Consider the following 24533-nt stretch of genomic DNA (forward strand, 5'->3'; position numbering starts at 1 on the left):
ATTAAAAATGCAGTTTGCTGGTATAGTAACTAAGTTATAAAAAAAGGATCCATAATTTTCACTTTATATTAATTTTTTAAAGACTTTTTAGACTTTTTTTTTTAATCTTGGAGGATAAACAGTGGTCGTAGCAACATTTATCTTCTTTTAAGTCCTTTGCTTATGTATTTTACAATCAGCAACTTTATCGTTTATCTTAGAAATACTTGACTTTCCACAGTATCAACACAAATCCTATTCTTTTGCTTTGTTTCTTGAAAGTGGTTAAGCAACCATATAAAACTCATAGGAAATTAATGACTCATATAACGGAAAACATTACTAAATGTGACTTTTGTCTCAGTTGCCAAGTAGTCTGAGTTTGTTTCCATGGTAACCCATCAGTATAACAAACTGTCACGAACTAGCTTTGCCACTTTTTTTGTTTGCTTTTGTAGTTTGGACAGCTTTCTGGCAGCTGTGTGTATGTGCATGTATATTTGTGTGCATGTGTACACATTAAATATTATCACAAAAAAATCTGAGTAATTGCCTTGGGCATGCAAAACTTTTTCTTTTTTAGATAAATTGTTTAATATTCAGGGCTATTACTCTCATGACATAAAATCAAAAAGATCCCCTAAATTATCATCTTTTTCTACTTGAATTCCTTTTAAGAAAGGACAGCTATTTTTAAGCTGGTAATTTTTTTAAAAGTTGTTTCAAATATTGGTTCATTTGAAGTATATGTAATCATAGAAGCATCTGCCAGAGACAAGGCAGAGAAAAAAGGAAAGTAGGACTGCATCCTGGGAGACGAGGACTGAATGGAATGAGGGAGGAAGCCAATTTGGCCAGTTCTTGGCAGCCCCTCCCCTGGGTGGCAGTACCCAAGGATACAGAATGGCAGACACTGAGGCATTCACGGGAACCAAGGCAGACATGACACCAGGCTTTCATCTGAACCTGAGTTGGGGAATGATTCTTAGAGCAGGTCATTTAATTCTTAAGTAAGAATTAAATGGGTGAATGTAGAAAGTTGAAAGGGAGAGTAGATGGCATACAGAGGAAAGAAAACCTCATGAACATACAAATGGGCATACAAATGAGAAATAGTGTGAAGTACATGAGGAATGACAAGCCGTATGAGACAGACAGGGTCAAGAGACTAAAGATAAGCAGAACCTAATCATGGCAATGTTAAGTAGGTTGGAGCTAATCCTCCAAGATATGGGGAAGTGGTGAATGATTTTATTTTTTTTTTTTAAATTTATTTACTGGGCGCCTGGGTGGCTCAGTGGGTTAAAGCCTCTGCCTTCGGCTCAGGTCATGATTCCAGGGTCCTGGGATCGAGCCCCGCATCGGGCTCTCTGCTCAGCAGGGAGCCTGCTTCCCTCTCTTTCTCTGCCTGCCTCTCTGCCTGCTTGTGATCTCTATCAAATAAATAAATAAAATCTTAAAAAAAAATTTATTTACTTACTGTAGAGAGAGAGTGAGGGGGAGAGCCAGAGGGAGAGAGACTCTCAGGCAGACTCTGCACGGAGCACAGAGTTGGAATGCAGGGCTCAGTCCCACAACCCTGAGATCAGGACCTGAACTGAAACCGAGAGTCAGACACTTAACTGACTGAGCCACTCAGATCCCTCCTTCAGTGAAGAAGGATTTTAAACAGAGGAATGACATTATGAAATTTGTTTCTTCGAAGGAGCTCTCTGGTAGCAATGAGAAAGGTTGATTTGAGTGAGGATCATTTAGGAGGCTGTTGCCATATTTCAAGGAAGAGCTATTGAAGGACTGAATGAGGGTAGCATTGCTAGACACAGAAAAGGGGTTGATTTAGGAATAATTGTGAAATAACATAGGCAGGAGTCGGTAGTTGGGACTGTTTATTTGTGACTGATGCATGATATTTATTTATTCAGTCAACAACTATTTATCTAGTGTTTACTGTGGTTGGCAGTGTATTGTCCAGAGTGTTTTGCCTGGCTGTTATTTTTGCCTTCGCCATTTCTGAGTTTGTCCTCCAGTAAGGATTCTTTGTTGTGTGATATCATGAGTTAATTAATGATCATGTACACTTTTCATAGCCTTAATTCACCCCAACCTGATCTCTTGGCTCCTTACTTTCTTACTTTCACATAAGAACCTGCTCCCGAGTCTTAGCGTATATGTCAGTCTACTACTTGGGAGACAGTATTCATGTGTCTGGATAGTGTCTTAATTCCTAGCAAGTGGATCTGAGCTTATTTGTGGCTTCGTTGGGTGGGGCTATACAGGTCATGAAAAATATGTACAATATATACAAAAATGTGCACAAAACATTTCATCCATAATATTTTATTTTTTAGCTTTATTGAAGTCTAATTAACAAATTAATTATGTATACTTAAGATGTACAACTTGATGGGGCACCTGGGTGGCTCAGTCATTTGGGCATCCAGCTCTCAATTTCAGGTCAGGTCATGATCTTAGGGTCCTGGGATCAAATCCCGTGTTGGGCTCTGCACTCAGTGGGGAGCCTGCTTGGGATTTGCCCTTTCTCCCTCTGCCCCTCCCCCTAGTCATGTGTGCACGCTCACTCTTGCATTCTTTCTCTTAAAAAATAAATAAATAAATATTATTTTAAATAAACTAATTAAATATTTATTGTTTTATATTTATAAATATTATATTTATTTATATTTATATAAATATAAATGTGTATATTAATATAAATAAATATAATATATATTTAATATAAACATATATTTATAAGTAAATATAAATATAATTAAAATAATTAAAATTTATTGTTTTATAATTTCTTAAATAAAGAAATATTTTAGAACAGGTAACTTGAGATGTTTAGATTTATGTATACATTCTAAAATGATGACCACAATCAAGCTAATTAACATATCCATTACCACACATAGTTACCTGTTTTTTCTGGTGAGAACATTTAAGATCCGCTCTTTTAGCAAATTAGCAATATGCAATACAGCATTGTTAACTATGGTCACCATGAGGTATTTTAGATCTCTAGAACTTACTCATTTTGCCTAACTGAATTCTGTACCCTTTGGCCAAGATCTTCCCTATTTCTCCACTTTCTAACTCCTGGCTGCCACCATCCTAGTCATTGAGTTCCACTATTTTAGATTCCACATATAAGTGAAGTCAGGCAATATTTGTCTTTCTGTGTTTGACTTCTTCACTTAGCATAATGTCCTCCACCCTTAACCCATGTTACCACATTTACTTCTTTTTTGTGGCCGAATAACATTCCTTTGTGTGTGTGTTGCATACCTTCTTTAGTCATCCCTTGACAGACACTTAGGTTGTGTCCATATCTCAGCTATTATGAACAATGTTGCAGTGAACATGGGAGCACAAATATCTCTTCAAGATGTCAGTTTCATTTCCTTTGATATGTATCCAGAACAGGATTGCTGGATCATAAGGTAATTCTATTTTTAATTTTTAAGGTACTGCCATACTGTTTTTCATAATGGCTATAAACAATTTACATTTCCATCAGCCATATAGGGGAGTTCTTTTTCCCCCCACATTCTTTTTTTCTTTTAAGATTTTATTTATTTATTTATTAAGATTTTATTTATTTATTTTTGAGAGCAAGACAGAGCAAGTGGGAGAGAGGGGCTGAGGGAGAAGCAGACAACCCACTGAGCAGGGAGCCCGACACAGGGCTTGATCTCAGGACCCTGAGATCATGACCTGAGCCGAAGGTGCCACTCAACCAACTGAGCCAGCCACGTGCCCTTTTTTCCACATTCTAACCACACTTATTTTTTGTCTTTTTGGTAAAAGCCACTCTAATAGATGTGAGGTCATATCTCATTCTGGTTTTGATTTGCATTTCCCTATTGATTAGTGATTACTATCATATATCTTTCGGGCTTGTATTTTCAGTTGAGAAATGTCTATTCAGGTCTTTTGCCCATTTTTAAAATTGTGTTGTATGGAGGTTTTTTGGTTTGTTTTTGCCATTGAGCTGTTTGAATTTCTTATATATTTGAAACATTAACCTCTTGTCAGATATCCGGTTGGAAAATATTTTCTCCCACTCCATAAGTTGCCTTTTCATTCTGTTGATCATTTCCTTTGCTCTGCAGACTTTTCAGTTTGATGCAGTCCCATTTACCTAGTTGTGCTTTTGTTGCCTGTGCTTTTTGGTGTTATAACCAAAAAATCATTGCCCAGACCTATGTCAAGAAGCTTTTTCTCTATTTTTTCCTAATAGTTTTACTGTTTTAGGTCTTATGTTTAAGTTTTTTTGTTTTGTTTTGTTTTGTTTTGTTTTAAGATTTTATTTATTTATTTGACAGATGGAGACCACAAACTGGCAGAGAGGCAGGCAGAGAGAGAGAAGGGGGAAGCAGACTCCCTGCTGAGCAGAGAGCCCCATGCGGGGCTCGATCCCAGGACCCTGAGATCATGACCTGAGCCGAAGGCAGAGGCTTAACCCACTGAGCCACCCAGGCGCCCCTATGTTTAAGTTTTTAAATCCATTTTGTATTGATTTCTGTATGTAGTATAAGAGTCCAATTTCATTCTTCTATTGTGAATAACCAGTCTTTCTCACACCACTTTCTTTTTTCCATTATGTTTTCTTGGCAGTGTTGTCAAAGATCAGTTGAGTGTGAGTGAGTGGAATTTTCCTGGGCTCTCTATTCTGTTCCACTGGTCTATATTTCTGGGGGTTCCCCCCCCAATACCATATTTTTTTAATTGCTGTGACTTTGTAATACATTTTGAAATTAGAAACTATGATGCCTCCAGCCTTGTTCTTCCTCAAGACTGAGTTGGGGTCTTTTGTGATTATACAGGAATTTTGGGGTTATTTTTTTCTAGTTCTATAAAGAATCCCATTGGGATTTTGATACGGATTTCGTTGAATCTGTATGTCACTTTGGGTAGTATGGACCATTCAACAGTTAATTCTTCTAATCTTAGGCTGTCTTCCCATTTATTTATATATTCATTACTTTCTTTCATCAATGTTATATAATTTTCAGTGTACAAGTCTTTCATATCTTTGGTTAAATTTATTTCTAGGTATTCTTTTTGTTGCTGTTGTGAATGGGATTGTTTCCTTAATTTGTTTTCAAGTAGTTCATTGTTTATGTATAGAAATACCGCAGATATTTTTCTTTTTATTTTGCTTTTGGGAGGGGTCTTTAGTGTTCTCTATATATACAATCATATCATCTGCAAATAGAGCTATTGTTACTTCTTTCTTTCTGATTTGTTTGCTTTTATTTCTTTTCTTGACTAATTGCTCTAGCTAGGATTTCTAGTGCTATATTGAATAGAAATGGTGAGAGAGGACATCCTTGTATTGCACTAGATCTTAGATGAAGAGCTTTCAAACTTTCCTTACTGATTATGATGTTAGCTGTGGGCTTTTCATATATAGTCTTTACTGTATTGAGGTTAGTTGCTCTTATACCAGTTTTGTTGGAAGTCTTTATCATGAGTGGATGCTGCAGAAAAAGCGTGCTTAATTTCATCTATTCAGGTGATCATGTCGTTTTCTTTTTTTAATATTTTATTTATTTGACAGAGAGAAAGAGAAGCAAGGGGAGCATCAGGCAGAGGGAGAAGCAGACTCCCCTATTTTTTGGAAGAGCTTAAGAAAGATTGGTGAAAATTGTCCTGTGAGTGTTTGGTAACATTCAACCAAGAACTACCTGGTCCTGGGCTTTTTGTGGTGGTGGTCGTTCAGAAGTTTTTGATTATTGATTCAGTCTCCTTATTTGTTATTGATCTGTTCAAGTTTTCAGTTTCTTCTTGGTTCAGTTTAGTAAGTTGTATGTTTCTTGGAATTTATTGATTTCTTCTAGATTATCTAGTTTGTTAGCATATAACTGTTAATAATAGTCCCTTCTGGTTGTTTTTTTTTTATTATTATTTCTGAAGGATCTGTTTTAATGTCTCTTTTTTCATTCTTGATTGTCTTCTCTCTTTTTTTCTTAGGCTAGCTATGAGTTCCTTGATTTTGTTTATTTCTTTTTCAGAAAATCAACTCTTGGGGCACCTGAGTGGCTCAGTTGGTTAAGCAACTGCCTTCAGCATAGGTCATGGTCCTAGGGTCCTGGGATCAAGCCCCACATTGAGCTCCCAGCTCAGTAGGAAGCTGCTTTACCCTCTCTCACTCCCCTTGCTTGTGTTCCCTCTCTTGTTGTCTCTTTCTCTCTCTGTCAAATAGATAAATACAATCTTAAAAAAAAAAGTCAACTCTTATTTTTGTTTCTTTGTTTTTTTTTCTATTTTTTAATTTGACTTATGTCTGTGATAATCTTTATTATTTTCTTCCTTCTAACTTTGGGCTTAGCTTGTTCTTTTTCTAGCTTTGAGGTATAAAGTAACATTGCTTATTGAAGTTCTTTCTTTTTCTAAAATTTTATGCTTGAGAGAGGGATAACTTGCAAGAGCACAAGTTGCAGGGTAGGGAAGCAGAGGGAGAGGTAAAAACAGACTTCTTTCTGAGCAGGGAGCCCAACGGGGTTCAATCCCAGGACCCTAAGATCATGACTTAAGCAGGCTACCTGCTGAGCAAGCAAGGAACCCAATGTAGGGCTTGATCCCAGGACCCTGGTATCATGTCCTGGGCTGAAGGCAGATGCTTAACCAATAGAGCCACCCAGGTGCACTGATAATGTGATCATCTGGTTTTCATCTTTCTTTTACTGTGGTTTATCACACTGATTTGCATAGGATGATTCTTGTAATGTGTTATGAAATTCAGTTTACCAGTATTTTATTAAAAGTTTTGCATCTGTGTTCATCAGGGATATTGGCCTTTAATTTTCTTTTTTTTTGTGGTATTTTTGGCTTTGGTATCAGAGTTATGCTGGCCTCATAAAATAAATTTCAAAGTACTTTCTTCTATCTTTTGGAAGAGTTTAAGAAGGACCTTTTATACTGCATAATAGCAATTTACACACCATTATTACAATATTACATTATTCTGTATTTGTTTAAATATTTACCTTTACCAGAGATATTTATACTTTGATATGCTTTCATTATGGGAACAGAAGGTTATGGAAGTGTATTTTTTTTCCTTTAAGATTTAATGTCACATCTTTTTTTTTTTTTTAAAGATTTTATTTATTTATTTGACAGAGATTACAAGTAGACAGAGAGGCAGGCAGAGAGAGAGGACTGGAAGCAGGCTCCCTGCTGAGCAGAGAGCCCAACGCGGGGCTTGATCCCAGGACCCTGGGATCATGACCCGAGCCGGAGGCAGAGGCTTTAACCCACGGAGCCACCCAGGCACCCCTTAATGTCACATTTTTTATGAAAACATATTCTTCATCTCTGTTTTACGCTATAATTTCAGTTATCTGAAAGCTCACATTTATGATGCTGTGCTAAGTTTTTAATCTCTTCCCAAGCCCACCAGACTTAATGTTGCCTTCCTCTACTCTCTAGCCAAACTAGATCAATATTTTTGTAAATATACCTTTCCTGTTTGTTTTAAAGATTTTTATTTATTTTAGAGAGAGACAGAGAATGTACACAAGTTGGGGGAGGTGCAAAGAGGGAAAGGGAGAGAAGTAGACTCCCTGCTAAGCATGGAGCCCAATTTAGGGCTCCATCTCATGACCTTGAGATCATGACCCAAGTTGAAACCAAGAATCAGACGCTTAACCAACTGAGCCACCCAGATGCCCCAATCACTAAAGGTTCCTAATGAAAAAAAAAAAAATGTCTAAAGTTATCACATTGAAACCTATAATAAAATACATGCCCTCCTCTCCTCTTTGTGTGTCTATTTATATGTGTCTAAGTAAACATGCATGTGCATACCACATATAAAAACATACTTGATTATGGTTTTTAAATGATTTTTCGCTTTGTAATTCCTGTTCTTGGATTTCTGTATGTTGATAGACAAATCCATAAAACCAGACTGATTGGTCCCAGAACAAATTCATTTTATTCACTGAGGCAGCTACCAGTTGCCTATCACATTCATCACATCAGTTATTCCTAACTGTCCTCAGCCTTTATCTTAATTTTCAACTCACTCATCATCTCCTGTCATTCTATAGAAATAACGTCACCTTTTCCTTTCCTAAGAAAATAAAAAAATTATTCAGCCTGGGATCTCTTGCCTCTCCCTTTTGGTTTCTCCAGTTTTTTCTTTATTTTCACCCTTTGCCTTTCTTTTCTAACTGTTGGAGGAATAATTGTCCTTCCGTTTGACGGCCAAGCCCTCTACGCTTACACAAAACAGTAGCGGGAACAGCAGGTACAAAAGCCTGGAAACTTGAAAGAGCAGATTTGTGGGGAAAATACAAACTTTCCTTTGTGGACAAGTAGGCTTTTGAGTTAAACGGTCCTGGTTTGAATACTAGTGCCGGGACTTACTGCCTAAATGACCTTGAGTTAACTTTTCTCCTTGGGCTTCATCTTTCTTATCTATAAAGTGGATGCCAGCTACCTCCTAGGGTTGCTGTGAGCTTAAATACCATGGGGTAAGCTGACAGCAAGTGGTAGCTGCTGTAGCTATTATGCCTGGAACACGAGTAAAACTATAGCAGTAGTTCATTTCAGAATAAGTATTTGTTTACATTTCTGTCTCTGATACTAACTGTAAACTACAAGCCCTATAAGGTTAGGAACACTGTTGTTCTCGTCTTCATATCTCAGACACTTAGCACATAACCAGCACACCAGAAATACATATGTATTATGTGCTAAATGAATAAGTAGTGAAGCTTCAATTTATATTGATGTAAATTGATAAGTAATTTCACTTTTTTTAAAAAATTTAAGTTTCTGTGGATAATTAAAACCTTCTAGAGATTTTCAGATCACGTTGTTAGAAGTTTGTTTTCTTCGTGTTTCCAAATACTGGGTTTTAATCTGTCACTTTTGCATTCTAGACCTGAGTGAAAGAGTGTGTGTGCTTTTTTAAACCCGTGTTGAATAGGAATTAATTGTTTCTCTCCCCTCTCCCCATTCAGGGAAGTGGTACAAGCAAACTGTGTTCACTGGAGGAAGAAGTTCTCGTTTATGTGCAAAATGAGTGCAAGTGCCGCGACCGGCATCCTGGATCCTTGTATCTACAGAGTATCTGTGAGGAAGGTATAAAAATAGCCAATTACTTCTCCCCTTTCAGAAACCATAATTAGTCCCGTAGTCACTGACTCACTTTATTTAGCTCTACTTCATCGTTAGAACTGTTACATGTAATTCTACTTCACACTTGCAGCAATAATATAAATTACTGTGACAAATAGGATTTAAGAAAACCTGAAGTCATAAAGTATTACTCAAGAAACTTACCTCACTATCAATACACAGTGAAGTATTGATCTATTTGTATTATTTGGGGGGGGGGTTCTATCTATCTTTATCCTGCCATCCATTAAATTTCTCATTGTTAAGCATTATTTGAGGAACTTTACATATATTATGTCTAAAAACAACCATGAAAACAGGTGTTATTTTTTGTAATTTCGGGAAAACTCAAGTTCAGAAAGGTTATCATTTGCCCAAATTCACATAGCTAGGAAATGGCAAAATGGGACTCAAACAAAAATCTTTCTAACTCCAAGGCCCTGTTTTGTTTTTTATATCATTTCCTTTCCACGTTAGGTTGAGGCATGTTCCTAGTAACCTACAAAGATGGTAATCTCAGGTGGATCAACTTAATATATATAGAAGTATGTGATCCTCCTTTTCTGGGGGTGAAAAAGAGGGAATCCATTTGTAACCACTACAGGTGAATAAAACTATTGGCTTTAAAAGGTAACCTTTATGTTACATCTTATACACATTTTTAGAAGATTTTATTTATTTATTTAAGAGAGATCACACAAGCAGCGAAGGCAGGAGGCAGAGGGAGAGGGAGAAGCAGACTCCCCACTGAGCAGGGAGCCCGATGATGTGGGGCTCAATCCCAGGACCCCAGGATCGTGACCTGAGGCAAAGGCAGACACTTAACTGACTAAACCACCCAGGTGCTCCTACATCTTATATACATTTTTTAAATTACCGGTATAATACATATACATGTTCAAAAATAAAGGGAAGAACTTAGGATGAAAAGCAAGAGTCCCTTGCCTTGTTCTTTTCCTTTCCAGTCTTAGTCCTTCTTTATCAGATAAAAAGTTGTATTTTTAATTTACTTTCTCTACTTTTTGAGTGAATTGATAGCATTGTGTTGTGTGTAGCTATATTTTGTTATATTGCTTAATCTACTCAGTTAAGATGTAAATACATATATACATTTTATTGGTTTTAAGTCTTTAATGAAAATAGACCTGTAAAACAGTCTAAATTGGAGCAGCTATAACTGCATAACGGGGACCCCTGGGTGGCTCAGTCGGTAAGTGTCTGCCTTCAGCTCAGGTCATGGTCCTGGAATCGAGTCTCACATGGGGCTCCTTGCTTAGTGGGGAGCCTACTTCTCCCTCTAACTGCCACTGCCCCTGCTTGTGCTCTCTCTCTCTCTCCCTCTCTGACAAATAAATAAATTTTAAAAATATTTTAAAAAATAATAATAATTGCATCAAGGATTCCCTAAAGGAAGGATAATGCAGTGAAAGTGTGTATGTCATCATAGTGACCTAGGTTTGAGTCCCAGATATGCTGCTTATTAACTGGGAGTCCTTAGGCAGTTCTCTGACTTCCTCAAAATCAGTTTCTTCATCTAACCTAAGAGTATAATAATTGCTTTCTCTAAAAGTTATGAGGATTAACTGAGATAGGAGTAAAGCATCCTACCTTCTCCTTCTGCGTTAATTGCTGCTGCAACTCATATTGAAAACTTTACTAAATGGAGTTCTCATAATTTTTGAAAGATGACCAGTCAGTCTTTGAATTTTAATAAAAAGAAAACATATAACCAGTTTAGAGTAAAGTGTAACTGCTAATTAAAGACACTCAGTCTATTACAAGAAAACAAACAACTAATTATTTTGTCATTTAAGGTAGGTGAAACAAACCAGTTCCTCAGATTGTGATGGTTTGGTGTATTAGTTAGGGCGCATACCATAAGCTGCTGAAGTAGATACCCAAATATACAATGACGTAAACAGGACAGAAGTTTATGTCTTTCTTGGGTAATAGCCTAGGGATCCTGGGCTGGTAGAGCAGCTCTGCCATCTTCACCATATGGCACCCATCTTTAGATCCAAGGGAATTACTCCAGTCTTGCTATCTTTCAACCAATGAGAAAATAGAAAAGGCCACATGACAATAAAAGTAAGAACCCATAAAGAATTAGTAAACTCATCTATATGAACATTTTATGCATTGCAAGAAAAAGTACCTTAAGCAAAGCTATAAATTAAGGGAAAACATCTGCAAACCATGTCAGAGGACTAATTTCCTTGGGAGGGAAAGAGCTCCTTCAAATAAGAAGAAAAGATCAATAACCCTTTAGAAAAATAGGCAAGGATGAAATATGTATTTCACAAAGTGGAAAATATAAATAGCTTTCAAACCTACAAAAAATTACTCAATCTCACTCATGTATGTTAAAACTACAAATAAGGCACCATTTTTTACCTATAAATTTAACAAAGATCAAAAAGTTTGATAAGGCACTCTGTTGCCTAGGACATGGGGAAGCAGTCCATCACTTGTCAACAAATATGGCTCCTGAAAGTGCCAGATACTATTCTAGGCACTGAAAGGACAGTGGTGAACTGGAATGAGTTTCTGCCTTCAAGGACTCTGTTGTCTGGTTGGAGCTGGCGAAAAGAGTGATAGGAAAGACAGAGAGTAAGCATGTAACCAAATAAAATTGTTTTCAGATGGTAATAAGTGTTGTATGTAAAATACAATGAGATAATAGAGAATAACTCAGGGAGAGGAAATCATTTTAGAAAATTAGGGGAGACATCTCTAAAAGGTAACACTTGAAAAGGAGGCACTCATATAAAGATCTAGGGAAAGACCATTCTTAAAGGAGTAGGACCTTGTATTAACTAATACAGTCAAGGTTCTCCACAGAAACAGAATCAATAGAGTGAAGAGGTAGCTATATAGATATAGATTTATTATAAGGAATTGGTGTACACAGGCCAAGAACTCCCACGATCTGCCATCTGCAAGCTGAAGATGGCTGATGGTGTAATTCCAGTCTCAGTCCAAGGGCTGAGAACCAGGAAACTAATGGTGTAACTTCAAGTCAAAGCCTGAGTTAATTTAATTAGGAGTGCTGATGGTGTAAGTCCTAGTCTTAAAGTGGGAGAAAACTGATGTCCTAATTCAAACAGTCAGGTAAAGAGCGAATTTAACCTTCCTCAGCCTGTTTCTTCTATTCAGACCCTCAGCAGATTGGATGATGCCCACCCACACTGAGGAAAGCAATCTGCTTTCCTCTTTCCTCGACTGATTAAAATGTTAATCTATCCAGAAACACCCCTACAGACATAGCCAGAAATAGTGTTTAAGCATATATCTAGGCACCCCATGGCCCAGCAAGTTGGCACATGAAAGTAACTATCCCATACCTGAAAGTAAAAAGGCCCTGTGTTAGTTTTCTAGAGCTGCTTTATCAAAGTACCACAAACTGGGTAATTTAAAACAGCACAGAGGTATTGTCTTCTAGTTCTGGAGGTCGAAAGTGAAAATCAAGGTGTCAGCAGGGCCATGCTGTAAAGCTTCCATCCCTTTCTCCTAACTTCTGGTAGTTCAGGCGTTCCTTGGCTTCTAGATGCTGCACTCCAGTTACATGGCTGCCTTCTCCTTTTGTGTCTTCACATCGTCTTCCTGCTGTGTGTGTCTGTGACTATGTTCAGATCTCCTTTTTTTTTTTTTTTTTTTTTAAATAAGGGCACTAGTCATGCTGGATTAAGACCATATTCTAACTGGATTACCTATGTATATCCAAATAAGATCACATCCAAGGTACTGAAGATTAGGACTTCAACATATCTTGGCAGGGGGTGGAGTAGGAGGAGAAATGCACAATGCAATCCATAACAGGCCCCAAGATTATAATAAACCTGGGGATTTATGTTTCTGAAATTAATGTACCAGCTTATTAAAGACCACCCGTCCCTCTGAAAACAGCCAGAAGAGTTAGACACAATATTAAAAAGCTGCTTGAAGACATCAGAAGCTGCCAAGGCAGAAAGGACTTAAGAAGCTTAGAATCATAGACAAGGGAAGGATAAAGAGATGAGCCTGACATTTGGTGTTGCTTTTTCCCCTCAAAGCATTTGCTAAGTTGCAAGCAAAGGTTAAGAAGCTGAGCTGAAAGCAATGGCTGAGGAGAAGCTCGCTGAGATCCCAGCAATTTTACAAGACTAAAGGGACAAAAACTGGAGTCCAGTACCCATCAGCAGGAAGGGCCTTTGTAAATACCCCAAACTTTTCATTGGGACTCCCTAAGAGTTTCAGCCTAGAAGGAGTGTAGTGGATGTAGGTCAGCCTATACAAAGATTGAAACTTAGCTTCTAATCAGCTTAATCCCTGCTTATATGAAGGTGATCTGCCCCTTTCAGAACTTGCCAGAAGCAAATATGTATCTTCTCTGAAGGAAAATAACATTATTCTGAGCCTTAAATTGTCATGTACAAAAATTACCAAGCATCCAAAAGACATGACTGCATGACCAGAAATCAAAAGGAAAATAGATAATGAAAACAGACTCATGGAAGATACAGGTTTTAGGAAGATCAGAGACAAACTATAATGAGTGAACAATATGGGGAATTTTATTGGAGAACCAGAAACTATAAAAAAAATTGAATTTTAGAACTGATAAATGAAATAACTAAAATTTAAAATAAATAGACAAGGGGCACGCAGCTGGCTTGGTTGGTAGAGCATGGGACTCTTAGTCTTGGGGTTGTGAGTTTGAGCCCCATGTTGGGTGTAGAGATTACTTTAAAAAAATTATTTTTAATAATAAAGCTAAATAGATAAAAATAAATCTCAACAGATGGCTTTAACAGTAGGCTTACCAAAACTGAAGAGAGGTTTGGTAAACTGGAAAATAAGACAAAAGAAAATACCCAGACAAAATCACAGAAAGAGAGTAGAAAATACAAAAAAGAATTAAGACATGAGAAATAGTATAAAGGTCTAATATATGTAATTGGAGCCTTAGAGGGAGTGGAAAGAGATTGTGGCTGAGAATGTTCTAAAAAGATGAAAAATATCAAGCCACAGATTGAAAAGTATTATAAACCCCATTTAGGTTAAACAACAAATCTGTCTTTTTTTTTTTTTTTAAGATTTTATTTATTTACTTGACAGAGATCACAAGCAGGCAGAGAGGCAGGCAGAGAGAGAGGGGGAAGCAGGCTCCCTGGGAGCAGAGAGCCCGATGCGGGGCTCGATCCCAGTACCCTGAGATCATGACCTGAGCCGAAGGCAGAGGCTTTAACCCACTGAGCCACCCAGGCGTCCCAAATCTGTCCTGTTTAAATGATGGAAGACCAATCAGGTTGGAAGATGGAAAAGATGGAGAGGGAAAGTTCTTGGTGATGAGGACGGAGGCACTAGATCGTATAGGGCCCTATAGGACATGGTAAGGAGTTTGGATTTTATTCTAATTACAGTTGGAATCCATTTGAGGATTTTACTAAGGAGAGATATGATCTTCAAAGATCAGTTTTGATAATGTGTAGAGGATGCATTGCAGATAGACCACATAGGTGGTGGGGATGGTTCATGTGAATAATACTTATATTGCCATGGAGTTATAACCAAAGAGACTGTATAATTTGGGATGTGTTTCTGGAGGTAGACCCCCACTAATGGATTGGATGTGGTAAATGAGGGGAAAAAATTGAGGATAAATCTTAGACCTTTGCCTGAGCATATAAGAAGATAATTATACTATTTATTGAAATGACAAGAGCTCAGAGTGAAATAATTTTGGGGACTGATAAGCAGAAATCAGCAGGCCTATTTTGGTCATGTTACATTGGAAGTGTCTATGAGATACCAAGTAGGAATGTCCAGTAGTCATTTAAAGATACCGGTTTGGCACTCAGGGGAGAAGTCAGACTAGAGACAGAGACATGAAAGTTTCCAGCATACAGTTTTTATTTAAAGCTACAGGTCTGGGATGCCTGGTTGGCTTGGTCAGTTAAGTTTCCATCTTGGTTTCGGCTCAGGTCATGATCTCAGGGTTGTGAGATGGAGCCCAACATCAGGCTCCGCACTGAGAATGGAGCCTGCTTGGGATTCTCTCTCCCTCTCACTCTCTCTCAAAACAAACAAACAAAACAGTAGCTACAGACTTAAGTATAGACATAGAAGATAACAAGCCCTAAACCAAATCCTGGATCATTCCAACACTCAGAGGTAGTATAAATTACAGTTAGCAGGAGATGAGCAAGAATTCATATGTATCACTTCTTACATCCTTTTGGTGAGTTCTTAGTCACACTGCCATAGCACAACAGGAAGGTAGAAAATGTTGTCATAATACCACATGATGTCACTTGTATGTGGAATTTAAAAAACAGATGAACATAGGGGAAGGAAAAGATAAATAAGATTAAAACAGGGAGGCAAACCATAAGAGACTCTATAGGGAACAAACTGAGGGTTGCTGAAGGGGAGGTGGGTGGGGGGATGGGGTAACTGGGCTTGGGTATTAAGAAGGGCATGTGATGTACTGAGCACTGGGTGTTGTATGCAACTGATGAAGCATTGAATTCTACCTCTGAAACTAATAATACACTATATGTTACTTAAATTGAATTTAAATTAAAAAAATTTTTTTAATTATTGTCATTATTTTGGGGTGCCAGATGCCCACGTAAAAATACAGTCTTCTGTTACTTCAGAGAGCAGAGGAATGGATAGTTGGAGTACAGCTAGCATTCTTTCTACAGAGGTTGAATACAGAAGTAGGTCCAGCAAATGGAAGTGAGGAGGAACAGCCAGTGAGATAGGAGTAAAACCAGGTAATTGTGGCACAATGGAATGTTAGAAAAGAAAATCATTTAAGAAAGGAGGTGGAGTGGCCAAGTTTGTCAGATGTTCTTGGGGGGTTAAGTAAGATGGAGATGGAGCCTTTGGGCTTTAACAAAAATGGACAACATTGGTAATCTTAAGAACCATTGCAGAGGGGAAAATGAGGACAAAAACCTGTTAGAAGTAGATTGAATAGAGATTGGGAATATAGCAAATTGAAAAATTTTTGAGCAGTTTAGCTGTAGAGGGAAGCAAAGAATTAGCTAGAAGAGACAAGGATCATCTGGAGAAAGTTTTGTTTTATTTAGTGAAGTGTGCTCTTAAGGAATATGACAATAACATAGTAAGAATAATTCAATAATTCATAATGGGGCAGATTTAGTGGCATGGCCACGCCAGACATCAGTGGAACAGGAAAGGGGAAGGGCAGCAAATATTCATAAATAATTGAGTTTACCATAGATTGCTGCTCATCTTATTTCAATTCACCACTTTTTGGGGGGAGGGAGGTGCTGGGTACATGGTACGTGGTACATGTACATTGATGGCACATGACAAGTTAGGGTTCCCCAAGTCCCTCCCCTTCTTCATGGGGTCTGGGATGGAAACTGTTCAGAGGTCAGGAGATTCTCAATATGTTGGGGGATGAGTTAGGGCAAGAACTCCCAGCAGCTGAGGGCCTCCCTCTTCTTGTTCTGCTGGGACTAATGGTCCAGGGGGCTCTTACTCCTTGGAGGCCATGTGGATGATAATGTCCATCACCTGGTTGCTATAGCCAAATTCACTGTCATACTAGGAAATGAGCTAGACAAAGTGGTCTTGGAGACCAATGCCAACATCAAAGGTGGAAGAATGGGTGTCACTGTTATAGTCACAGGAGACAACCTGGTCCTCATTGTAGCCCAGGATGCCCTTGATGGGGCCCTCTGATGTTTGCTTCACCACTTCACCACCTTCTTGATGTCATCATATTTGGCAGCTTTCTCCAAGCAGTAGGTCAGATCCATGATTGACGTGTTGCAGGTGGAGACACAGAAGGCCATGCCAGTGAGTTTCTCATTCACTTCAGGGATGATCTTGCCTACAGCTTTGGCAGCACCAGTAGAAGCAGGGATGATGTTCTGGGTAGTCTCTCTCAATCATCATGCGGCAGCTTCTCAGAGAGTCCATCACAGTCTTCTGGGTGGCACTGATGGCATGGAGTCATGAATCATGAGTCCCTCCATGATGCCAAAGTTGTCAAGAATGACTTTAGGCAGAAGGGCCAAGCAGTTGGTGGCGCAGAAGGCATTGCTGACAGTCTTGAGGGGGTTGCCATACTTCTCATGGCTCATGCCCATTACAAATATGGAAGCATCAACAGGAGGGGCAGAGATGATGACCCTCTTGGCCCCACCCTTCAAGTGAGCTCCAGCCTTCCCCATGGTGGTGAAGACCCCAGTGGACTCCACAACATACTCAGCACCAGCATCACCCCATTTGATGGTGACAGGGTATCACTCCTGGAAGATAGAGATAGGTTTTCCATGGATGACAAGTTTCCTGTTCCCAGCCTTGACTGTACCATTGACTTTGCTGTGGGTAGAATCATACTGGAACATGTAGACAGTGCAGCTGAGGTGAATGAAGGGTCATTGATGGTGACAGTATCCACTTTGCCAGAGTTAAAAGCAGCCCTGGTGACCAGGTGCCCAGTAAAGCCAAATCCATTTATTATGATGTTCACCATTGTGTCTTAGGGACGCAGCTGGCACTGCACTCTAAGATGTAGCTGTCTGTCAAACAGGGAGGAGCAGAGAGCTTAGATTCACTACTTTAAAGATGGAAATGGTATTCAAAAAAATGAACTCTTGCTATTTGCAACAACGTGGATGGACCTAGAGGGTGTTGTGCTAAGTGAAATATCAGAGAAAGACAAATACTGTATGATTTCACTTCTACATGGAATCTAAAAAACAAAACAAAACAAACAAAAACCAGAAACAGAATCATAAGTACAGAGAACACACTGGTGGCTGCCAGAGGGGAGGGGGATGAGGGGATGGTTGAAATAGGTGAAGGAGATTACGAGGTACAAACTTCCAGTCATAAAATAAATAAGTCACAGAGATGAAAAGTACAGCATGGGGAATATCATTACTAATTTTGTAATTGCATTGTATGGTGACAGATGGTGACTACACTTACCATGATGAGCATTGCGTAATATTTGGAATTGTCAAATCACTGTGTTGTAACCTAAAACTAATTTTTTTAAAGTGAGTCGGGAGAGGAGATTCTGACCCTAATTGTAATGGCAAACACACATAGAGGATATATTGTATGCTGGGCTTTGTTTTAAGTGTTTTACACTTAATTCTCACAACTGTGCAGTGTCCTAAATCCAGAAATTTGGCAAATTATTGTATAGTTATGTGTTTCAAATAAAATAAAATGTCAAGATGCCTATACATTTTTTTTAATTATTTTTTACTTTGGCCAGTCTTGTTCACATTAGTTAGGAGGGAGTCTACTATACTAACATGGGTATTATTTGTGTGTGTGTGTGTGTGTATATATATATATACACACACGTACACACATATATATATTTATATTAACATGGACAATATCGTATATAAGTAGAAGAAAGTAAGATATAAAACAGTGTGTGTAGGGGTACCTGGGTGGTTCAGTCAGTTAAACGTCTGCCTTCAGCTTAGGTCACGATCCCACAGTCCTGGAATCGAACCCCACATCTGGCTCCCTGCTCTGCAAGAAGCCTGCTCTCCCACTCCCACTGCTTGTGTTCCCTCTCTTGCTGTCTCTTTCTCTGTCAAATAAATAAACAAAATCATTAAAAGAAAAAAAATAACAGTGTATGTAGTATGGTACATTTGAGTAAAAGGCATCTTTGGGTTTGTGCCTAAAAGTTGGTAACAATAGTTGTCTTTGGGGCGGGAGTTTCAACTCAATAAAATCTTTCCACAATTTCATTCACGTACTTACTAATAAGTAAATAATTTAACCTTTCTTTGATGATTTGGGTTCTTACAGTGCATCTAGGATACTTTTTGGCAATTTCTTCTTCAGAATAGATTAAAAATTAGCTTGTCTTCTTACCATTTCCCTTTTCCAGATTTAAGTTAAATTCTCAAACTTCTGACAATTTGGGGGATGAGGGTAGGGTAGCCATCCAAATAGTTGAATTTAGGATCATTAGAAATTTACTGTCAATATTTATTAAGCATGTAAATATGTAAATATCTACTTCAGGATTATTTTATATGTGTTTAATTTTAAATCTCTATTTTTTTAAAGATTTTATTCATTTTATTTGTCAGAGAGAGAGAGAGCACAAACGGGAGGCAGCAGGCAGAAGGAGAAGCAACCTCCCCACTCAGCAGGGAGCCCGATGTGGGTGGGACTTGATCCTAGGACCCTGGGATCATGACCTGAGCCTAAGGCAGACACTTAACCGACTGAGCCACCCAGTTGTTCCTAATTTTAAATCTTTAATCATATGATATCCTTATAGTGTTTTTTATCTTTCACAGGAATTGAAAGGTGGAAAAGCTTATGCAAAGGTAAGTAGATGTTTTTTAACTCTTTTGGAAATTGTAATATTATTCACTGCTACTTATAAGTTTAAAAATTAAATGGTTTGCTCTTCTAATTGCTATTCAGGTTGGCTGTTTTTATTTTTTTTTTTTGAGATTTTATTTATTTTAGAGAGTGCAAGTGGGGGAAAGAGCAGACTCCCCACTAAGCAGGGCTCCATCCCACAGCCCAGAGATCATGACCGGAGATGAAATTGAGAGTCAGATGCTTAACTGACTGAGCCACCCAGGCACCCCAAGTTGGCTGTTTTTAAATAAAGCAACTTGAAGATTGAAGAGTTGGATCCAGCAATAAATTATAGGCACATTCTTCCTAAAAACTGATTATAGGATGTTATTCTTACATTTCAGCTTCCCTACTAGAAGATGATCTCTGGTTTCCATTAAGTAATAGCATCTGTTAATACCGTCTCCCCTGGGAAGTGTTACTAATCCTGCCTCCCCTCACCCCTCAGTGGAATAGGACCTCTCCTCTTTGTTCTCTTAGCAGTCTGTAGTACATGATCACTACAATTCTTTATACTTCTACTAGCTATATGGAATTACTAATGATTTGTGTGCTCACCTTTTTGATGAATAGAAGGAATTAGTAATACTGCCGGAGACGTACATACTCCTCTTTTATTTTCATCTCTGATGGTATCTCTGTCGATTCAGTCATCTGCGCCAGGATACCAGCTTAACCATCAACTCTTAAGTCCTTAAAACTATGTGGTTGCAGTGTCAGTTAGGATGTTCTTTGCTACAAGTAACAGAATACCCTCTTCACCTAGAGGGGTTTTTTTGTTTTGTTTTGTTTTTAATTTCACAGAGCAAGTAGATATGAAACAGAGCTGCAGATGTGAGCTAGAGCTGCTCCAGTAGTAGTTAATCCACTGACTAAAGGATGTCATCAAGAACCCATGTTACTTTTCTCTTTTCATTCTTGCATTCACTGTGTCATGATTTTATCCTTGCCCAGCTCTTCTCATGATCACCAGGTGGGTTGAGTTTTAGTCCACACATTCACATACAACAAAATCCAGCTGAGTGAGGAAATCTCTGAGTGAGAAAACTTTTCCTAGTTGGCCCTCAGAAGATTTCCCCGTAACTTTCATTGGCTACAACTGGATGATATGGCCACTCCTAAACCAGGCATGGGTGGTAGGAATGGATTGCCATGGCTAGCTTAGACTCATCAATTTGACAATGAGCTAAAGGTTGGGCTACTTTCCTTTTGCACATGGATGAGCTAAGGGTGGACATTTGAATAAAATCAGGGCTCTGCTAACAAGGAATATAAGAACATTGGATGATGGTGGGGAGGCAAAAAACAGGTCTGCTGCAGTTGACAAATCCTGATTTCTCCCTTATTTAAAAACCATCCCTTCTCTCCATTCACAAGGCAGGTGCCTTAGGTTATGCCTTCATTATTTCTTACTTAAAACCTGCACTGGCCTCTTTTATTCTCTGCCTCTGTTGTCTCCCTCTATCCGTCCTCTATGTTATTGCCATATGATCATTCTGAAATTCAGACATGATCATTCCCCCACTTTTAGTCCTTCAGCAGCTATCTATTGCCTGTAAAGGAAAATGAGATGAAAAGTATTTAGCTAGCATTTAGACCCGTCTTGGACATCATCTGTACATGCTCACACTCACACTCACTTAATTCTTGTGCTTCAGACTTACTGCCCTCAGAAACCTCCTGGAATGTACTCTGCTCTTTTATGCTCTTTGCCTTGTGACTTGATATTTTCTCTGCCATGCATATGCTTCCCCCTTCCCTTGTCCTGTCAACTTATACAGCATTAAACATTCAGTTTAGTCATCCCTTCCCCTGAGAAATTTTCTTTTCCTTTCTGTCTTGTAACTGTGCCTTCTTCCATTCTAGCACTTAAACTTTTTTTTTTTTTTTTAATAAGAATGTGTTTTCTCGGGTGCCTGGGTGGCTCAGTGGGTTAAAGCCTCTGCCTTCGGCTCAGGTCATGATCTCAGGGTCCTGGGATCGAGCCCCACATCAGGCTCTCTGGTTGGCGGGGAGCCTGCTTCCCTTCCTCTCTCTGCCTGCCTCTCTGCCTGCTTGTGATCTCTGCCTGTCAAATAAATAAATAAAATCTTCAAAAAAAAAAAAAAAAAGAAAGAAAGAAAGAAAATGGGGATTGAACCTGAGTAGTAATGAGAGGAAGTAAGAGGATTGATCTAAACTTTTGGAGAGCAGCATAGAGTGTTGTTGTAGGGCACAGTTTTGGGGAAGGGGAAAAGGTTTCATAAGAAGGGATTTAGCTTAAGTGTGATCAGCAAAGCAAATGCTGTGGAATGTGGTGAAGGAGTAGGGGCTTATACTGAAGAAAACTTAAATCATTCTATTTCTTGCATGGAAAGTAAGAATTTAATAACCTGCAACTGTTTGCAGTCACCAGTGGTTAACTGGGCATGGAGCCAGAGCCAGAATAGGGAGAAGAAAGTCTGATCAGTTTTCTTTATGAATATGCAAATGATCATGATTGGTCTGCTACTATTTCCCACAGTGTGGGGTGAGTACCACTGCTCCTTGCAATGATTTTAATTGTTTGATAAACATCATTTCTACTTCAACAGTTACGTATTTCAGTGTGTACAGAAAAAAAATTTATTTAGCACATCAAATATGTGATTTGAGATCGAATTGCCTAAGACAAGATTAGAATACTTAACACATTTTTACAGAAGAAGCGAGTCAATCTAAAGACACACATTAAGCAAATAATAAAGCAGATACTGTTAAGATGGCCAAAATTGCAAATGACTGATTTTGAGAAAACTTGTCTAGAACATGGGTTGAATGTTTATTTTAAGGAGAATATGATAGAAGCCTAGTAGATATTCTATTAATATAATTCCCTTTCTTTTCATAGCTGGGCTTTGCAGATCTAAACCTGGCAGAGTTTGCTGGATCAGGAAATACCACTCGTCGCTGTTTACTGGAAGGCTATGATACCAAAAATACAAGACAGGATAATTCCATTCTTAAAGTAAGCACGTTTTGAGATTTACATGTCAACAAATGAGAATCTCCACCTTTAAATAAGCATAGGTATATACAGTCAAGGGCAAGATGGGATCGGCATGAGATCATAAGCTGACCACGCCACTGAAATACTCACCGTCTAGGGGAAAAGCTTCCCAAATCATAGAAGCAGTGAAAGTAACAAATGTTCACCTTCATGATCCAAGGTATTTCTGGAGCTATGAACGTTCAGGAAGTAGTACATGCAACTGCTACAGCGTAAGGGCTCATAGAGAGTAAGGAGCATGAGGAGTGAAGACCTTAAAAATGTCGCTCCCAAAGAGTGACTTCCCAAGCATCTGTGGTGCGTGCAGAGAAGTCACTGGGCTTTCCTATAACTAGTAAATGACAGGTGAAACTCACTTTAGGCTTCTGCCCTCTTGTTTCTAAGTACCATCAGCAGCCTCCTATTCTCGTTGGCCACAGAGGATAACATACACTTGAGAGAGTTGATGAGGGTATTAAATGAGACCAATTGAGAAAATGTTTATAAAGCACCTTGCACCTAGTAAGACTCACTGGACAAACTTTTTACTGTATTTTAGTTAGGTTACCCCATGATGGTAAGTTATCTAACATTAAAAAAGGAAAATAATTCAGAATAAAAACTGGATGGTCAGAAGTTAGTGGAGCAAAGAATTCCCCAACAACTACACTTTTCAAACTTCATTTTCAGTAAACAAAATTTCAGAGCAGTTGCATATACCTGTACGACATAAACAGTGATGGATAGGGTAGATTCCAGATGAAGAAGCTGAGTCTCAGGTTAAGTGTCTCACTAAAGTCATCGGTGGCAGAGCAGAGACCAGAATGCGTATCTTCTATCGTGTAGAGTCAGTGGTCTTTTCATGTTACCCTGCTGTCTAAGCACCAGACTCAGAAGGAACAGACTACACTGTTCAGTCTTAGACTCATCCCCAAACAAGCCACTAAATTCAGTTTCTTCATATTTGCCATATAAGAAGATTTATAATCCTTCTCTGAATTATAGTGTCTTCGTTGGAAATTGAAATAAGTTACTAATTTCAGACTCCACCATCCTAACCCCATTTCTTAGGGCCAGCTCCTGGAGTAGTTTCCTCTGGCTCCCCATTGACCCTTTCACACGATCTCTCCCATTTGGTCCTATAAAGAACTTGCCTTTTTTTTTTTTTTTTTTTTTTGAGTGCAAGAACACGCATGCACAAGTTGGGGTAGGCACAGAGAGAGAGAGAGAGAGAGAGAATGACTCTCAAGCAGACCCCACACTGAGCAGAGAGCCCGATGTGGGGCTCGATCTCACAACCCTGAGATCAAGACCTGAGCTAAATCCAAGAGTCAGACACTCAACTGACTGAGCCACCCAGGCACCTCATAACTTACTCTTCTATAAATCACACCATTTAACGCTCACACTCTCTCCCTGCCTGAGCTCTGTCATCTCCTGGCCACCTAGTTAACTTCTCTCTCCTGCTCGTTGATGACTTAGCTCTTGGCTCACAGATTCTCTTTCCATCCCTTCTGTCATCATGTTTTGGTGGCTTCACCATCTGGTGGGTGATCTGTCCTTGTGGACTGTCTTCACTATGCATTCTTTCCTTCGAGCTAATCTTTTTTGTGTGAGAGGCCTCTCTGTTCTTTAAACTACCCTTCTCCAGCATCCTTTTCTTTTTCTTCTTCTCAATTCCTTCCCCCATGGCCAAACTCTAGACTTTTCTATCTCTAGAAACTTCACCACTGGGGTATTCCCCTCTGCTACTTTTGTCTCTTACATTTCCAGTCCTCTTAGTCTACTGCTCACTTAGCTGTCCTTCACCTTACAGTTCTCCCCCTGTCTACCAGCCTCCACTTCCTTCCACTTCCCTCTTTATCCAGCTTAGATTCCAGAATCCATGATTCCCTTATGCTTAAAAACACTTGTGGGGCACCTGGGTGGCCCAGTCGCTTAAGCGTCTGCCTTCAGCTCAGGTCATGTTGCCAGGGTCCTGGGATCGAGCCCCATGTCAGGCTCTCTGCTCAGTGGGGAGCCTACTTCTCCC

At 38.9% G+C, this 24533-nt stretch overlaps 1 protein-coding gene and 1 pseudogene across 1 annotated transcript in view; one reads left to right on the plus strand and one right to left on the minus strand.

Annotated features, from left to right (window-relative positions):
- The window catches only part of FAM102B (family with sequence similarity 102 member B), an 88640-nt gene that overhangs the window by 41918 nt on the left and 22189 nt on the right, over positions 1-24533 (plus strand). The window contains exons 2-4 of the mRNA XM_032867265.1: positions 8961-9081; positions 19425-19454; positions 22364-22480. Of these exons, the coding sequence (XP_032723156.1) occupies positions 8961-9081; positions 19425-19454; positions 22364-22480 (268 nt within the window). The remainder of the gene's footprint in view (positions 1-8960; positions 9082-19424; positions 19455-22363; positions 22481-24533) is intronic.
- Positions 16660-17617, minus strand: LOC116873432 (annotated as a pseudogene).

The sequence above is a fragment of the Lontra canadensis genome, unplaced genomic scaffold, assembly GCF_010015895.1.
Source record: "Lontra canadensis isolate GAN:19392208 unplaced genomic scaffold, GSC_riverotter_1.0 scaffold33, whole genome shotgun sequence".
Taxonomy (NCBI): Eukaryota; Metazoa; Chordata; class Mammalia; order Carnivora; family Mustelidae; genus Lontra; species Lontra canadensis.